At 58.2% G+C, this 16,747-nt stretch overlaps 1 protein-coding gene across 1 annotated transcript; it reads left to right on the top strand.

The window, feature by feature from the left end:
• Positions 1-600: 600 nt before the first annotated feature.
• Positions 601-10,423, top strand: LOC119955667 (voltage-dependent L-type calcium channel subunit alpha-1D-like). The gene is made up of 7 exons (XM_038782101.1): positions 601-744; positions 2,076-2,272; positions 3,045-3,191; positions 6,695-6,846; positions 7,615-7,730; positions 8,687-9,004; positions 9,830-10,423. The coding sequence occupies exons 2-7, from the start codon at positions 2,079-2,081 to the stop codon at positions 10,079-10,081; spliced, it is 1,179 nt and encodes a 392-aa protein (XP_038638029.1). The 5' UTR covers positions 601-744; positions 2,076-2,078; the 3' UTR covers positions 10,082-10,423.
• The last annotated feature ends 6,324 nt before the right edge of the window (positions 10,424-16,747 follow it).

The raw sequence follows: 16,747 nt of genomic DNA, 5'->3' as shown, positions 1-16,747 counted from the left end.
CGGAGCTGGCTGAAGCTGCGGGAACCACACGGGCATCAACCTAGCCCCCGAGAAAGTGGAGACCTCCTGACTTTTGGGGGCCGTTAACGCCGGAGTGGTTGGCCCCAGTTTTCACGCCGGCGCATGGACATAGCCCCATTATTGCAGAATCCCGCCCAATAACTTTGGGTGGGGAAGGAGCAAAAGAAATCCAACTGGCGCGGGAGCAAATGTGCAGCAACTCACTCCCTGGCCCTCGCTGGAAAGTCCGGGTGCGATGGATTTTCACAATAATCTTTATTGTCACAAGTAGGCTTACATTAACACTGCAGTGAGGTTACTGTGAAAAGCCCCTAGTCGCCACATTCCGGCGCCTGTTCGGGTACACAGAGGGAGAATTCAGAATGTCCGATTCACCCTGACAGCACGTCTTTCGGGGCTTGAGAGAGGAAACCGGAGCACCCGGAGGAAACCCACGCACACACAGGGAGAACGTGCAGACTCCGCACAGACAGTGACCCAGACCGGGAATCGAACCCGGGACCCTGGAGCTGTGAAGCAACAGTGCTAACCACTATGCTGCCGTGATTTTAATGGTTGATCATTTATTTTTCTGGTCACCATTTGATATTTTTTCCCCCTGCATGTCAGGCTGGATTACGGACCCTACAGGACATTGGGCCAGAAATAAGGCGGGCAATCTCGTGTGACCTTCTGGAGGACCCCGAAGAGGAGCGAGCAAGGGGAGCGGCAGAGACTTTCCCAGTCAGTGCTTTCATTTCAATTATTCCAAATCACACCAATAACATCATCACCCAGAGAGTGGGGAGAATGTGGGACTGGCTACCACGGGGAGTGGGGAGAATGTGGGACTCACTACCACGGGGAGTGGGGAGAATGTGGGACTCGCTACCACGGGGAGTGGGGAGAATGTGGGACTCGCTCCCACGGGGAGTGGGGAGAATGTGGGACTCGCTACCACGGGGAGTGGGGAGAATGTGGGACTGGCTACCACGGGGAGTGGGGAGAATGTGGGACTCGCTCCCACGGGGAGTGGGGAGAATGTGGGACTCGCTCCCACGGGGAGTGGGGAGAATGTGGGACTCGCTCCCACGGGGAGTGGGGAATGTGGGTCTCGCTCCCACGGGGAGTGGGGAGAATGTGGGACTCGCTCCCACGGGGAGTGGGGAGAATGTGGGACTCGCTCCCACGGGGAGTGGGGAGAATGTGGGACTGGCTCCCACGGGGAGTGGGGAATGTGGGACTCGCTCCCACGGGGAGTGGGGAGAATGTGGGACTCGCTCCCACGGGGAGTGGGGAGAATGTGGGACGTTCCCATATCTAACTCCGTGCTGTCTTTGTCCTGGGAGTGTTTGATGGGGACAGTGTAGAGGGAGCTTTACTCTGTATCTAACCCCGTGCTGTACCTGTCCTGGGAGTGTTTGATGGGGACAGTGTAGAGGGAGCTTTACTCTGTATCTAACCCCTGTGCTGTACCTGTCCTGGGAGTGCTTTGATGGGGACAGTGTAGAGGGAGCTTTACTCTGTATCTAACCCCGTGCTGTACCTGTCCTGGGAGTGTTTGATGGGGACAGTGTAGAGGGAGCTTTACTCTGTATCTAACCCCGTGCTGTACCTGTCCTGGGAGTGTTTGATGGGGACAGTGTAGAGGGAGCTTTACTCTGTATCTAACCCCGTGCTGTACCTGTCCTGGGAGTGTTTGATGGGGACAGTGTAGAGGGAGCTTTACTCTGTATCTCACCCCGTGCTGTACCTGTCCTGGGAGTGTTTGATGGGGACTAGTGTAGAGGGAAGCTTTACTCTGTATCTAACCCCGTGCTGTACCTGTCCTGGGAGTGTTTGATGGGGACAGTGTAGAGGGAGCTTTACTCTGTATCTAACCCCGTGCTGTACCTGTCCTGGGAGTGTTTGATGGGGACAGTGTAGAGGGAGCTTTACTCTGTATCTAACCCCGTGCTGTACCTGTCCTGGGAGTGTTTGATGGGGACAGTGTAGAGGGAGCTTTACTCTGTATCTAACCCCGTTCTGTACCTGTCCTGGGAGTGTTTGTTGAATGTTTGACTCCTCCTGTGCAGAATATGGAGCGACGTGGTTCGAAACTCTCGGACACTTCCTTGCATTCCGTTACCATCCTGATCAGCAATGAGACATCCCAGGATGACAGCGGGAAGAGGGTGGGGAATGGGTCAGCGATGCCTGTCCAGGACGGCAGCCAGGAAGACACCGGTGGGACCCGTCCCCCTAGTCCGGAGAGGGTGCCTTCCAACGCCAGGTAACGGTCCTTCCATCCAGCACCCCCCCCCTCCCCGCCAAACCCGCCCCCACACCGCACCCCCACACCGCACTCCCCACACCGCACTCCCCACACTGCACTCCCCACACAGCACCCCCACACCGCACCCCCACACCGCACCCCCACACAGCACCCCCACACCGCACCCCCACACCGCACCCCCACACCGCACTCCCCACACCGCACTCCCCACACTGCACTCCCCACACAGCACCCCCACACCGCACCCCCACACCGCACCACCACACCGCACCCCCACACAGCACCCCCACACTGCACCCCCACACCGCACCCCCACACCGCACTCCCCACACTGTGGGATTGAGGGAGACAGGGGAGGGTGGGGATTGAGGGATACGGAGAGAGGGGATTGAGGGATACGGGGAGAGGGTGGGATTGAGGGATACGGGGAGAGGGAGGGATTGAGGGATACGGGAAGAGGGTGGGATTGAGGGATACAGGGAGAGGGTGGGATTGAGGGATACGGGGAGAGGGTGGGATTGAGGGATACGGGGAGAGGGTGGGATTGAGGGATACGGGGAGAGGGTGGGATTGAGGGATACGGGGAGAGGGTGGGATTGAGGGATACAGGGAGAGGGTGGGATTGAGGGATACGGGGAGAGGGTGGGATTGAGGGATACGGGGAGAGGGTGGGATTGAGGGATACAGGGAGAGGGTGGGATTGAGGGATATGGGGAGAGGGTGTGTTATGGATTCTATCCCTAATAATGTTTGTATTCCGATGTGATAGGAGAGATTCTCAGAATGAAGTCCGCTCCCTGACCATTCGGAAAGAGGATTCGGTTTCCGGAGGGGATTACGTTGACGACAGCCCCTCCGGGGAGCCAGAATACTACAGTAGGGATGAGGACAATGAGAGCGTCCCCTCCAGAGACAGGTACGGACAGATATTGTTCTGAAATAGAGCAAAGCTTACCTGAACATTTGACATGAGAGGAGCCTCTGACAGTGCGGCGCTCCCTCAGTACTGACCCTCCGACAGTGCGGCGCTCCCTCAGCACTGACCCTCCGACAGTGCGGCGCTCCCTCAGCACTGACCCTCCGACAGTGCGGCGCTCCCTCAGCACTGACCCCCCGACAGTGCGGCTCCCTCAGCACTGACCCTCCGACAGTGCGGAGCTCCCTCAGTACTGACCCTCCGACAGTGCGACGCTCCCTCAGCACTGACCGTCCGACAGTGCGACGCTCCCTCAGCACTGACCCTCTGACAGTGCGGCGCTCCCTCAGCACTCACCCTCCCACAGTGTGGCACTCCCTCAGCACTGACCCTCCGACAGTGCGGCGCTCCCTCAGCACTGACCGTCCGACAGTGCGACGCTCCCTCAGCACTGACCCTCTGACAGTGCGGCGCTCCCTCAGCACTGACCCTGACAGTGCGGCGCTCCCTCAGCACTGACCCTCCCACAGTGCGGCGCTCCCTCAGCACTGACCCTCCCACAGTGCGGCGCTCCCTCAGCACTGACCCTCCGACAGTACGGCACTGCCTCAGCACTGACCCTCCGACAGTGCGGCACTGCCTCAGCACTGACCCTCCGACAGTGCGGCGCTCCCTCAGCACTGACCCTCCCACAGTGCGGCGCTCCCTCAGCACTGACCCTCCGACAGTGCGGCGCTCCCTCAGCACTGACCCTCCCACAGTGCGGCGCTCCCTCAGCACTGACCCTCCCACAGTGCGGCGCTCCCTCAGCACTGACCCTCCGACAGTGCGGCGCTCCCTCAGCACTGACCCTCCCACAGTGCGGCGCTCCCTCAGCACTGACCCTCCGACAGTGCGGCGCTCCCTCAGCACTGACCCTCCGACAGAGCTGCGCTCCCTCAGCACTGACCCTCCCACAGTGCGGCGCTCCCTCAGCACTGACCCTCCCACAGTTCGGCGCCCCCTCAGCACTGACCCTCCCACAGTGCGGCGCTCCCTCAGCACTGACCCTCCCACAGTACGGCGCTCCCTCAGCACTGACCCTCCGACAGTGCGGTGCTCCCTCAGCACTGACCCTCCCACAGTACGGCGCTCCCTCAGCACTGACCCTCCGACAGTGCGGCACTCCCTCAGTACTGACCCTGCCACAGTGCGGCGCTCCCTCAGCACTGACCCTACGACAGTGCGGCGCTCCCTCAGCACTGACCCTCCGACAGTGCGGTGCTCCCTCAGCACTGACCCTCCGACAGTGCGGTGCTCCCTCAGCACTGACCCTCCGACAGTGCGGCACTCCCTCAGTACTGACCCTGCCACAGTGCGGCGCTCCCTCAGCACTGACCCTACGACAGTGCGGCGCTCCCTCAGCACTAACCCTCCAACAGTGCAGCGCTCCTTCAGCACTGACCCTCTGACAGTGCGGCGCTCCCTCAGCACTGACCCTCCAACAGTGCGGTACTCCCTCAGCACTGACCCTCCGACAGTGCGGCGCTCCCTCAGCACTGACCCTCCGACAGTGCGGTACTCCCTCAGCACTGACCCTCCGACAGTGCGGGGCTCCCTCAGTACTGAACCTTTGACAGTGCGACTCTCCATTATTCAGACAGGGGAAGTGGTGGTGACTGGAGGAGGTTACAGAGATAGGGAGGGTTGTAGGGGCTGGAGGAGGTTACAGAGATAGGGAGGGTTGTCGGGGCTGGAGGTTACAGAGATAGGGAGGGTTGTAGGGGTTGGAGGAGGTTACAGAGATAGGGAGGGTTGTAGGGGCTGGAGGTTACAGAGATAGGGAGGGTTGTAGGGGCTGGAGGAGGTTACAGAGATAGGGAGGGTTGTAGGGGCTGGAGGAGGTTACAGAGATAGGGAGGGTTGTAGGGACTGGAGGAGGTTACAGAGATAGGGAGGGTTGTAGGGACTGGAGGAGGTTACAGAGATAGGGAGGGCTGTAGGGGCTGGAGGAGGTTACAGAGATAGGGAGGGTTGTAGGGGCTGGAGGAGGTTACAGAGATAGGGAGGGTGTAGGGGCTGGAGGAGGTTACAGAGATAGGGAGGGTTGTAGGGAGGGAGGAGGTTACAGAGATAGGGAGGGTGTAGGGGCTGGAGGAGGTTACAGAGATAGGGAGGGCTGTAGGAGCTGGAGGAGGTTCCAGAGACAGGGAGGGTTGTAGGGGCTGGAGGAGGTTACAGAGATAGGGAGGGTTGTAGAGGCTGGAGGAGGTTACAGAGATAGGGAGGGTTGTAGGGACTGGAAGAGGTTACAGAGATAGGGAGGGTTGTAGGGACTGGAAGAGGTTACAGAGATAGGGAGGGTTGTAGGGACTGGAGGAGGTTACAGAGATAGGGAGGGTTGTAGGGACTGGAGGAGGTTACAGAGATAGGGAGGGTGTAGGGGCTGGAGGAGGTTACAGAGATAGGGAGGGCTGTAGGGGCTGGAGGAGGTTACAGAGACAGGGAGGGTTGTCGGGGCTGGAGGAGGTTACAGAGATAGGGAGGGTTGTAGAGGCTGGAGGAGGTTACAGAGATAGGGAGGGTTGTAGGGGCTGGAGGCAGTTACAGAGATAGGGAGGGTTGTAGGGACTGGAAGAGGTTACAGAGATAGGGAGGGTTGTAGGGACTGGAGGAGGTTACAGAGATAGGGAGGGTTGTAGGGACTGGAGGAGGATACAGAGATAGGGAGGGTTGTAGGGACTGGAGGAGGATACAGAGATAGGGAGGGTTGTAGGGGCTGGAGGAGGTTACAGAGATAGGGAGGGTTGTCGGGACTGGAGGAGGTTACAGAGATAGGGAGGGTGTAGGGACTGGAGGAGGATACAGAGATAGGGAGGGTTGTAGGGACTGGAGGAGGTTACAGAGATAGGGAGGGTTGTAGGGACTGGAGGAGGTTACAGAGATAGGGAGGGTTGGCAGCAGGTTTGAAACAGGGCTATGAATTTAAGGATGGAGGTGTTGCCAGGCCGGGAGCGAGGGTTGATCAGCGAGCTTCAGGACAGAGGGTTCTGTGTTGTTCCTCGTGTCTTAATAAAACTCGTAGTCTCAAATGTGGAGAAGATGCTATATTGTGTATTCGTTCTCTCTTCAGAGCTTAACATACGGCTACCTCAAATGCTACGTGCTTGTGTGTCTGTGTCCTGCTATAAGTTCTGCCTTCCGTGAAGTGTGTCCTCACTTCCTGTCCCGGTGTATTTATAGCTCTCCCATGCTCCCTCTAGTGTTTGCTCAGTTGTATTGTATCTAGTCAGATCTACGATCACCACAGGTTCAGACGGCGTCTCTGTTGGGACATTGGGACAGTGTCGTTTGGAATGTGTGGAGGTTAATGGTGGTGGGATGTTTGGCGGGAATGCGTGGGTCACTGCAATCGGTGGGGTGGGGGAGGCGTGGGGGGGGGGGGGGGGGTTCTGAATCCTGATTTCTTCCATTTCTGCCTCCCTGTCGGGATTATCTACGAATCTGATCTACTCTCACGACAGGCCACCCGAATTGAGGGAGCCGGATGGGTACCGTGGTGTTTACAACAACACACTGACTCCGAAACACTACGGCCAGCCTGACAGCGAGGTACCTGCACATTCCGAGGCCAGACGGTCACCGCGGAGACGCCTGCTACCTCCCACGCCAGCAGGTAGATCAGACACGGAGACTACACCACCCTCTCCCCATAGCCCTGTATCAATCCCCAAACTAATCCCACTGCCCTACTCTCCCCATTGCCCTGTATCAATCCCAAACTAATCCCACTGCCCTGCTCTCTCCCCACAGCCCTGTATCAATCCCCAAACTAATCACACTGCCCCGCTCTCTCCCCACAGCCCTGTATCAATCCCCAAACTAATCACACTGCCCCGCTCTCTCCCCATAGCCCTGTATCAATCCCCAAACTAATCCCACTGCCCCGCTCTCTCCCCAAATCAATCCCCTGTATCAATCACAAACTAATCACAGCTCCGCTCTCTCCCCATAGCCCTGTATCAATCCCAAACTAATCCCACTGCCCCACTCTCTCCCCATAGCCCTGTATCAATCCCCAAACTAATCCCTCTGCCACTCTCTCCCCATAGCCCTGTATCAATCCCCAAACTAATCCCACTGCCCCACTCTCTCCCCATAGCCCTGTGTCAATCCCCAAACTATTCCCACTGCCCCGCTCTCTCCCCATAGCCCTGTATCAATCCCCAAACTAATCCCACTGCCCCTTCTCTCCCCATATCCCTGTATCAATCCCCAAACTAATCCCACTGCCCCGCTCTCTCCCCATAGCCCCGTATCAACCCCCAAACTAATCCCACAATTGATATAGAATTGGAAGCTGTGTTCTCTGCGTTGTGTGCTGATTATGTTCATGACGTCCGTGGTGCGTTCGAATATAACTGCCTCCGTTTTTCACTTCCAGGGCGCACGACTAACTTCAGGATCCAGTGTCTGAGCCGGCAGGATAGCGGCGATGACACGCCCATTCCCGGCACCTACCAGCAGCGCAAGCAGCCTCGCCGAACCCTGCAGCATCAGGTACACAGGCAACTCCATTCACAGGGCCGCAGCGAACTCTCGACAGCACATGCCTGTTACACAGCAACAGGAGGAGGCCCATTCAGCCCCTCTCGAGCCTGTTACACAGGAACAGGAGGAGGCCCATTCAGCCCCTCTCGAGCCTGTTACACAGGAACAGGAGGAGGCCCATTCAGCCCCTCTCGAGCCTGTTACACAGGAACAGGAGGAGGCCCATTCAGCCCCTCTCCAGCCTGTTACACAGGAACAGGAGGAGGCCCATTCAGCCCCTCTCCAGCCTGTTACACAGGAACAGGAGGAGGCCCATTCAGCCCCTCTCCAGCCTGTCACACAGGAACAGGACTAGGCCATTCAGCCCCTCTCCAGCCTGTCCCACCAGTCCGTCAGATTACACCCTCTATCCAACTCGGATCCGTAAACCTCCCCCCCCCCCCCCCCCCCCACCACCTAACAAAAATGTATCTATCTCAGGGTGAAATTTCCAATTGCTTCCCCTGCAGCGTCAAAATCTTTTCTGGGGGTGGGGTTAGAACTTGTTAAAATCTGACCAGGAATTTGAAGCCCTGTGATCTGGGAAAATGGGGGGAGGGCTAGGGGGAGTGGAGGGGAGGGGAGGGGGAGGGGAGGGGGGGGGAATCTCTCCACCACTCCCCCCACCTCCCGACTGCTGAAAAATTCCAAAGCGGCCAGTGAGTCCCGAGATTGCGATGCCCCGCCGAGTTGAGTAGCCCAGGCGACACCCGCGATCTGGGGGGGGGGGGGGGGGGGGGGGGTCTGCTCCTGGGTGGGAATGTTGTTGTTGGGACAGGAGGGTGGAGGGAGGGGAGGGGGGGGCGCGGCCCCAGGAGCGACGGGTGTGCGGTGAACCGTGACGCCCCCTTAGTCGAATTGCCAGGGCCCTCCCCGCCGCCCAGCTGACGTGACGGGACGTGAACTCTCCGTCTTTCATGCCGCAGGCCTACGAGACAGCGAGCTACGATTCCCGACGGAGCAGCAGTCCCTCGTCCGCCGGCTCGACCCAGTCCTGGGCCACCCCACCGCCATCGCAAGCCAGACGCAGCCGCCTCTTCTACGCCCCTCTGATCCTGGTGGAGCCCGAGGAGGCCTGGGACAAGACCAACCGGAGCCTGACCTCCCTCCCGCAGAGCCGCTGGTACTCAGAACAGCAGGATTCGCCGTACCGAACCTACACCACAGCGACGCTCAGAGTCCCCGGGCAGCTTGACCATTGTTACAACGACAAGCAGGGCAGCGCCGACAGCCTGGTGGAAGCAGTGAGTTCGATTCCCGGCTAACCTCATCACTCCCCACACCATTTAATATCCCAGCCAGTCTAACCCCACTCCCCACTCTCTCTCTGCCTCACTCCATCTCTCTCTGTTTCTCTGCCTCTCTTTCTGTCTCTTTCTCTCTCCCTGTCTCACTCCATCTCCCTCTCTCTTTCTGCCTCTCTCTTTCGTTCTAACTCTCTCTCTCTCTGTTTCTCTGTCTCTGTCTCGCTCTGTCTCTTTTTCTGTCTCTCTCTGTTTCTCCGTCTCTCTCTGTCTCTCTCTCTCCCTGTCTCTCTCTCTCTCTCTCTTTCTGTCTTGCTCTGTCTCTTTTTCTATCTCTCTCTTTCTGTCTGTCTCTCTCTTTCTGTCTCTCTCTCGCTGTTTCTCTGTCTCTCTCTTTCTGTTTCTCTGTCTCGCTGTCTCTTTTTCTGTCTCTCTCTCTGTCTCTCTTTCTGTCTCTCTCTCCCTCACTCTCCCACTGTCTCATCTTTCTCTCTGTTTCTCTCTCTCTTTGTCTCTCACTTTCTGTCTCTGTCTCTCTCTCTCTCTCTCTCGCTGTCTCTCTCTCTCTCTTTCTGTCTCTCTCACTCTCTCTCTCTCGCTGTCTCTCTCTCTGTGTCTCTCTCTCCCTCTGCCTCTGTCTCTCTCTCTCTGTGTCTCTCTCTCTCTCTCTGTCTCTCACTCTCTCTCTCTCGCTGTCTCTCTCTCTCTCCCTCTGTCTCAGTCTCTGTCTCTCTCTCTCTCTCTCGCTGTCTCTCTCTTTACCTCTGTCTCAGTCTCTCTCTCTCTCTGTCTCTCTGTCTCTCACACTTTCTCTCTCTCTCTCAGGTACTGATCTCCGAGGGCTTGGAACTCTACGCTCGGGATCCCAAGTTTGTGGCGTTTGCCAAGCGAGAGATCGCCGACGCCTGCCACATGACCGTGGATGAGATGGAGAGCGCAGCGAGCGACCTGCTGGGGCGGCGGCCGCGTGGGCCCGGTCGCCGCGACTACGCTCCGGCCTACAGCGATGAGGAGCCCACGCGCGGCCCTGCCGAAGAGGAGCTTTGTGACGAGATGACCTGCGGCAGCCCCTTCTAGCCCTTCCCCTCCACCCCCCCCCCCCCCACCCCCCCCCGTCCTCCCCATTCCGCGGACGGTGCACGGAACCCCAAAAGAAAAGGGAGATCTGTTTTTCTTCCCTTCGCATCCCTCTAGCCGTCCCCCTTCCCCTGTCGCCAATCCGGACATCGGCAAATCCCTCAGGAAATGTCTCCCAGGCAACATGTGACACCCACGCGCCCTGTCAGCCACCTTACCCCAAGGGGACTCCCTGCCAATTTAGGGTGTGTGGGCTTTTGGGTGAGTGGTGGGAGCAGGGGAACATTCGGTGAGGATGTGAAGCCGGGGTGGCAGAGAGGTGTAGTGGGGGTGGGGGTCGGGGCGGATGATGTGGGGGAGGGATCAGTAACATCTGACATTCAAAATGGCCGACGGCTCGGGGACAAATTCAAAATGACCAACAGCTCGTGGACAAGTTCAAAACGGCCAACAGCTCGTGGACACATTCAAAATGGCCGACGGCTCGTGGACAAATTCAAAATGGCCGACGGCTCGTGGACAAATTCAAAATGGCCAACGGCTCGTGGACAAATTCAAAATGGCCGAGGAGATGTCAAGTCAGCCCCTACCCACCCACCCACCCCCCCGACCCTCAGCGGGACCATTCCATGTGGGAAACGTGGCAGAAATGGAGACGCCCGCACGCGAATCCTCCAGCGTCCTATCATCACTGGTGAGGTCTACAGTTTGCACCCGGAGATGATCCAATAAGAAACCAATGTTTTTGTTATAGCTGCAACCAATAGATTGTTAGTCAAGTGACATCACCCTCATGTGACATGACCACCACCCCCCCATCTCGCTAATTCAAAATAAAGGACAGCCCATCCTGTCTTCTGTTCTGACAAACCGGCATTCTCCTGTTTTCTGTATTATTCCGTTTATCCCTCCCACAGCGCATTCAGAATTCTGACCCAACGACAGTGAAGGAACGACGGATATATTTCCAAGTCGGGATGGTGTGTATATGTGTGTGAAAGACTAGGGGGTACTTGGAGGGGGAACGTGCAGGCGGTGGGTGTTCCCCGTGGCATCTGCTGTCCTCGTCCTTCTAGGGGGTAGAGGCGGTGGGTTTGGGCGACGCTTGTCGAAGGAGCCTTGGCGAGTGGCTGCAGTGCATCTTGTAGACGGTACACACGGCTGCCGCTGTGCGTCGGTGGGTGGAGGGAGTGGGTGTTGAAGGTGGGAGTTAGCGTGTCAATCGAGCAGGGGAGGGGGGTGGGAGGTGGGGGGCTGTTTTGTCCTGGATGGTGAGGAGCTTCTCGAGTGTTGTCAGAGCCGCGCTCATCCAGGCGAGTGGGAGAGTCCATCACACTCCTGACTTGTGTCCTTGTAGATGGTGGACAGGCTTTGGGGGAGTCAGGAGGTGAGTTACTCTCCGCAGGATTCCCAGCCTCTGACCTGCTCTGGTAGCCACAGTATTTATACGGCTGGGTCCAGTTCAGTTTCTGATCAATGGTAACCCCCCCAGGATGTTGATTGTGGGGATTCAGCGATGGTAACGCCATTGAATGTCAAGGGGCGATGGTTAGTGATGCACGATGTATTGCACAAAGACTCAGATTGGGTACAACTGTGGCTTTATTGCAGTAAGATGCGTGGCCTCCTGCTGCATATGGCAATAGAGGACACGCATATTTATACAGCTCCTAGTGGGCGGAGCCAGCCGGCAGGGGCTACCGGCGAACCTGTAGTACAGGTCCTACCCTACATCACCTAATACAGGTGTACACAGTGGCTCACCACATTCACTCCCTGTTAAAAATGAGTCCGGCGGGGGTGGTGTGGAACTATATACAGTGTTGAGAATTATGTACAGAGTCTTATAAAATGAGTGGGGAAGGAAAAAAAATGTCCATTTTGACGGTCCGTGCCCGTCAGAGGTTCAGCTTTAATGATTCGCTGGGTACGACGTAACGGTGGCGGCGATGTCGGTTCTGGCGGTGCTGGTGTCACCGATGTCGGTGCTGGCCAGTAGTCGGATGGCCCCGGGAGCGTGCCGAGATCTTCTTCGTCCTCTTGCGTGGGCAGGGGAAGGAGGGATGGACCTGGTGGGGTTAATGTTGGGAGCGCCGGTGGAGGGGAGGGTGGGGCGTGGGTGGGGAAGTGTGTTTGGCTGGAGCCTGACGGTGCCAGGTCCCTGAGGGAGACCGTATCCTGGCGGCCGTCGGGGAACTCCACGTAGGCATACTGGGGGTTGGCGTGGAGCAAGTGTACCCTGTCCACCAAGGGGTCCGCCTTGTGGAGTCGGATGTGCCTACGGAGCAGGACCGGTCCTGGACATGCGAGCAAGTCGGGAGCGACACCCCGGATGTGGACTTCCTGGGGAAGGTAAAAACACGTTCATGGGGTGTGTTATTCGTAGCGGTGCACAGTAGTGACCGGATGGAGAGCAGTGCATCAGGGAGGACCTCCTGCCAGCGAGAGGCTGGGAGGTTCCTGGGCCGTAGGGCCAGCTGGACGGCCCTCCAAACCATCCCATTCTCGCTCTCCGTCATACCATCTCACCACCATACCTCAATGACCACCGCCCGGTGGCCCTGATGTCAGTTGTAATGAAGTGCTTCGAAAGGCTGATCATTTAGCGCATCACCTCCATACTCCTGGAACGCCTTGACCCACTTCAATTCGCATACCGTCACAACCGGTCCACATCAGACGCCATTTCCCTGGCCCTACACTCATCCCTAGAGCATCTCGAAAACAAGGACTCCTATTTATTGACTACAGCTCCGCCTTCAACACCATAACCCCAGCCAAGCTCATATCAAAGCTTCAAAACCTAGGGCTTTGCTCTCCACTCTGCAACTGGATCCTCGATTTGCTGACCTACAGACCACAATCAGTAAGAATGAACACCAACACCTCCTCCACAATAGTCCTCAATACCGGGGTCCCGCAAGGCTGCGTACTTAGCCCCCTACTCTACTCCCTGTACACACTGCCCAGTCCATCACACATAGCCTCCCATCCATTGATTCCATCTACACCTCCCGCTGCCGGGGGAAAGCGGGCAGCATAATCAAGGATCCCTCCCACCCGGCTTACTCACTCTTCCAACTTCTTCCATCGGGCAGGAGATACAGAAGTCTGAGAACACGCACGAACAGACTCAGAAACAGCTTCTTCCCCACTGTCACCAGACTCCTAAATAACCCTCTTATTGACTGACCTCATTAACACTACACCCTGTATGCTTCATCCAATGCCGGTGTTATGTAGTTACATTGTATATATTGTGTTGCCCTATTATGTATTTTCTTGAATTTTGTTCAATTCCCTTTTCGTCCCATGTACTGAGTGATCTGTTGAGCTGCTCGTAGAAAAATAATTTTCACTGTACCTCGGTACACGTGACAATAAACAAATCCAGGCTCTGATCTCCCTGATATTGAAGCGGGATAAAGACCCCGTGCAGTGCGGGTCCTACAGGCCTATCTCGCTTCTGAACGTGGATGCCAAGTTGCTGGCAAAGATCCTGGCAGCTAGAATAGAGGATTGTGTGCCAGGGGTAATCCATGAGGACCAGACGGGGTTCGTGAAGGGGCGGCAGCTCAACACGAACGTGCGGAGATTGCTGAATGTAATTATGATGCCGGCAGTGGAGGGGGAGGCTGAGATAGTGGTAGCGCTGGACGCGGAGAAGGCATTCGATAGGGTGGAGTGGGAGTACCTGTGGGAGACGTTGGAACGGTTTGGGTTTGGGGAAGGGTTTATTAAGTGGGTGAAGTTGCTCTACTCGGCCCCGACGGCGAGTGTAGTGACAAACGGGAGGAGGTCGGAGTATTTCGGGCTCCACCGAGGGACCAGGCAGGGATGTCCCCTATCCCCCTTACTTTTCGCACTGGCGATTGAACCGTTGGCGATGGCACTGAGGGGGTCAGGGGGGTGGAGAGGACTGACTAGGGGAGGGGAGGAACATCGGGTATCGCTGTATGCGGATGATCTACTGCTGTACGTGGCAGACCCAGAAGGGGGAATGCCGGAGATAATGGAACTATTAGCAGAGTTTGGGGACTTTTCGGGGTACAAACTAAATTTGGGCAAAAGCGAGGTTTTTGTGATACACCCGGGGGACCAGGGAGAGGGAATTGGGAGACTCCCCTTCAAGCGAGCAGGAAAGAGCTTTAGGTATTTAGGGGTGCAGGTGGCAAGGAACTGGGGGACCCTCCACAAGTTGAACTTTTCCAGGCTGGTGGAACAGATGGAGGAGGAGTTTAAGAGGTGGGACATGGTACCGCTGTCGCTGGCGGGGAGGGTGCAGTCAATTAAAATGACGGTCCTCCCAAGGTTCTTGTTTCTATTTCAGTGCTTGCCCATCTTCCTCCCTAGGGCCTTCTTCAAAAAGGTGACGAGTAGCATCATGAGCTACGTGTGGGCGCACGGCACCCCAAGGGTGAGGAGGGTCTTTTTGGAGCGGAGTAGGGGCAGTGGAGGGCTGGCACTACCCAATCTCTCGGGGTATTACTGGGCGGCAAATGTGTCGATGGTGCGCAAGTGGATGATGGAAGGGGAGGGGGCAGCTTGGAAACGAATGGAGAGGGCGTCCTGTGGCAACACAAGCCTGGGGGCCCTAGTAACGGCACCATGGCCGCTCCCCCCCACGAGGTACACCACGAGCCCGGTGGTGGCGGCCACCCTCAAGATATGGGGGCAGTGGAGGCGACACAGGGGGGAAATGGGAGGTCTGTTGGCGGCGCCAATAAGAGGGAACCATAGATTCATCCCGGGGAACATCGACGGGGGATTTCAGAGCTGGTACAGGGTGGGCATACGGCAGCTGAAGGACCTGTTTATAGAGGGGAGATTTGCGAGCCTGGGAGGGCTGGAGGAGAAGTTTGAGCTCCCCCCGGGAAACATGTTCAGATATTTACAAGTGAAGGCATTTGCTAGGCGGCAGGTGGAGGGGTTCCCCCTGCTCCCCAGTAAGGGGGCGAGTGATAGGGTGCTCTCGGGGGTCTGGGTCGGAGGGGGGATATCGGACATCTACAAGATAATGCAGGAGGCGGAGGAAGCATCAGGGGAGGAGCTGAAAGCCAAGTGGGAAGGGGAGCTGGGAGAGCAGATAGAAGACGGGACGTGGGCGGATGCACTGGAGAAGGTCAATTCTTCCTCCTCGTGTGCGAGGCTGAGCCTCATTCAATTTAAGGTGCTGCATAGAGCTCACATGACGGGGACAAGGATGAGCCGGTTCTTTGGGGGTGAGGACAGGTGTGTCAGATGTCTGGGAAGCCCAGCGAACCATGTGCATATGTTCTGGGCATGTCCGGTGCTGGAAGGGTTCTGGAAGGGGGTGGCAAGGACGGTGTCGAAGGTGGTGGGGTCCAGGGTCAAACCAGGATGGGGGCTTGCGATCTTTGGGGTCGGGGTAGAACCGGGGGTACAGGAGGCTAGGGAGGCCGGAATACTGGCCTTTGCGTCCCTAGTGGCTCGACTAAGGATATTAATTCAATGGAAGGACGCGAGGCCTCCAAGCGTTGAAACTTGGATTAACGATATGGCTAGCTATATTCAGCTAGAAAGGATCAAATTTGCCCTGAGAGGGTCGGTACAGGGATTCTCCAGGCGGTGGCAACCTTTCCTTGACTTTTTAGATCAGAGATAGGCGTTCGGGGTCGTGGCAGCAGCAACCCGGGGGGGGGGAGGGGAGGGGAGGGGAGGGGAGGGTGGGGGGGAGGGGAGGGGAGGGGAGGGTGGGGGGGAGGGGAGGGGAGGGGAGGGTGGGGGGGGGGGGAGGGGAGGGGAGGGTGGGGGGGAGGGGAGGGGAGGGTGGGGGGGAGGGGAGGGGAGGGTGGGGGGGAGGGGAGGGGAGGGTGGGGGGGAGGGGAGGGGAGGGGAGGGTGGGGGGGAGGGGAGGGGAGGGTGGGGGGGAGGGGAGGGGAGGGGAGGGGAGGGTGGGGGGGAGGGGAGGGGAGGGGAGGGTGGGGGGGAGGGGAGGGGAGGGGAGGGTGGGGGGGAGGGGAGGGGAGGGTGGGGGGGAGGGGAGGGGAGGGTGGGGGGGAGGGGAGGGGAGGGTGGGGGGGAGGGGAGGGGAGGGTGGGGGGGAGGGGAGGGTGGGGGGGAGGGGAGGGGAGGGTGGGGGGGAGGGGAGGGGAGGGTGGAGGGGAGGGGAGGGTGGGGGGGAGGGGAGGGAGGGTGGGGGGGAGGGGAGGGGAGGGTGGGGGGGAGGGAGGGGAGGGGGGGGGAGGGGAGGGGAGGGGAGGGTGGGGGGAGGGGAGGGGAGGGGGGGGGAGGGGGGGGGAGGGGAGGGGAGGGGGGGAGAGGGGAGGGGAGGGGAGGGGAGGGTGGGGGGGAGGGGAGGGTGGGGGGGAGGGGAGGGGAGGGGGGGGGAGGGGAGGGGAGGGGAGGGTGGGGGGGAGGGGAGGGGAGGGGGGGAGAGGGGAGGGGAGGGGGGGGCAGCAATGGTCGTGGGGGGACATGCACGACTGTAACGCGGGCAAGTCTGCTCGCTGCTCATGTCTGAAACTGTAGGCTGCCTTGTTTGTTAAGTTGTTGCTTGGGGGGGGGGGGAGGACTGGTGCGCGCGAGAGGGCGGGCGAGGGAGGGATATTTGCCTAGAAGGATTGTGTTGTAAATAATTTAAAAATTAGTAGGGGTAAATGTCTGTATGGAAAAACTCTTTCAATAAAAATTATTTAAAAAAAA

This window comes from Scyliorhinus canicula, chromosome 21 (genome assembly GCF_902713615.1).
Source record: "Scyliorhinus canicula chromosome 21, sScyCan1.1, whole genome shotgun sequence".
NCBI lineage: Eukaryota > Metazoa > Chordata > Chondrichthyes > Carcharhiniformes > Scyliorhinidae > Scyliorhinus > Scyliorhinus canicula.
Note: the sequence above shows the minus strand (reverse complement) of the source record. Positions and strands in the feature narration are given on the sequence as shown.

What these genes read in the sequence shown, in the direction of transcription:
- LOC119955667 (XM_038782101.1), top strand. Translation starts at nt 2,079, where the DNA reads ATGGAGCGACGTGGTTCGAAACTCTCGGACACTTCCTTGCATTCCGTT. An exon ending in AGGGTGCCTTCCAACGCCAG is followed by an intron (nt 2,273 to 3,044) that starts GTAACGGTCCTT and finishes CCGATGTGATAG; the next exon opens with GAGAGATTCTCAGAATGAAG. An exon ending in GCTACCTCCCACGCCAGCAG is followed by an intron (nt 6,847 to 7,614) that starts GTAGATCAGACA and finishes TTTCACTTCCAG; the next exon opens with GGCGCACGACTAACTTCAGG.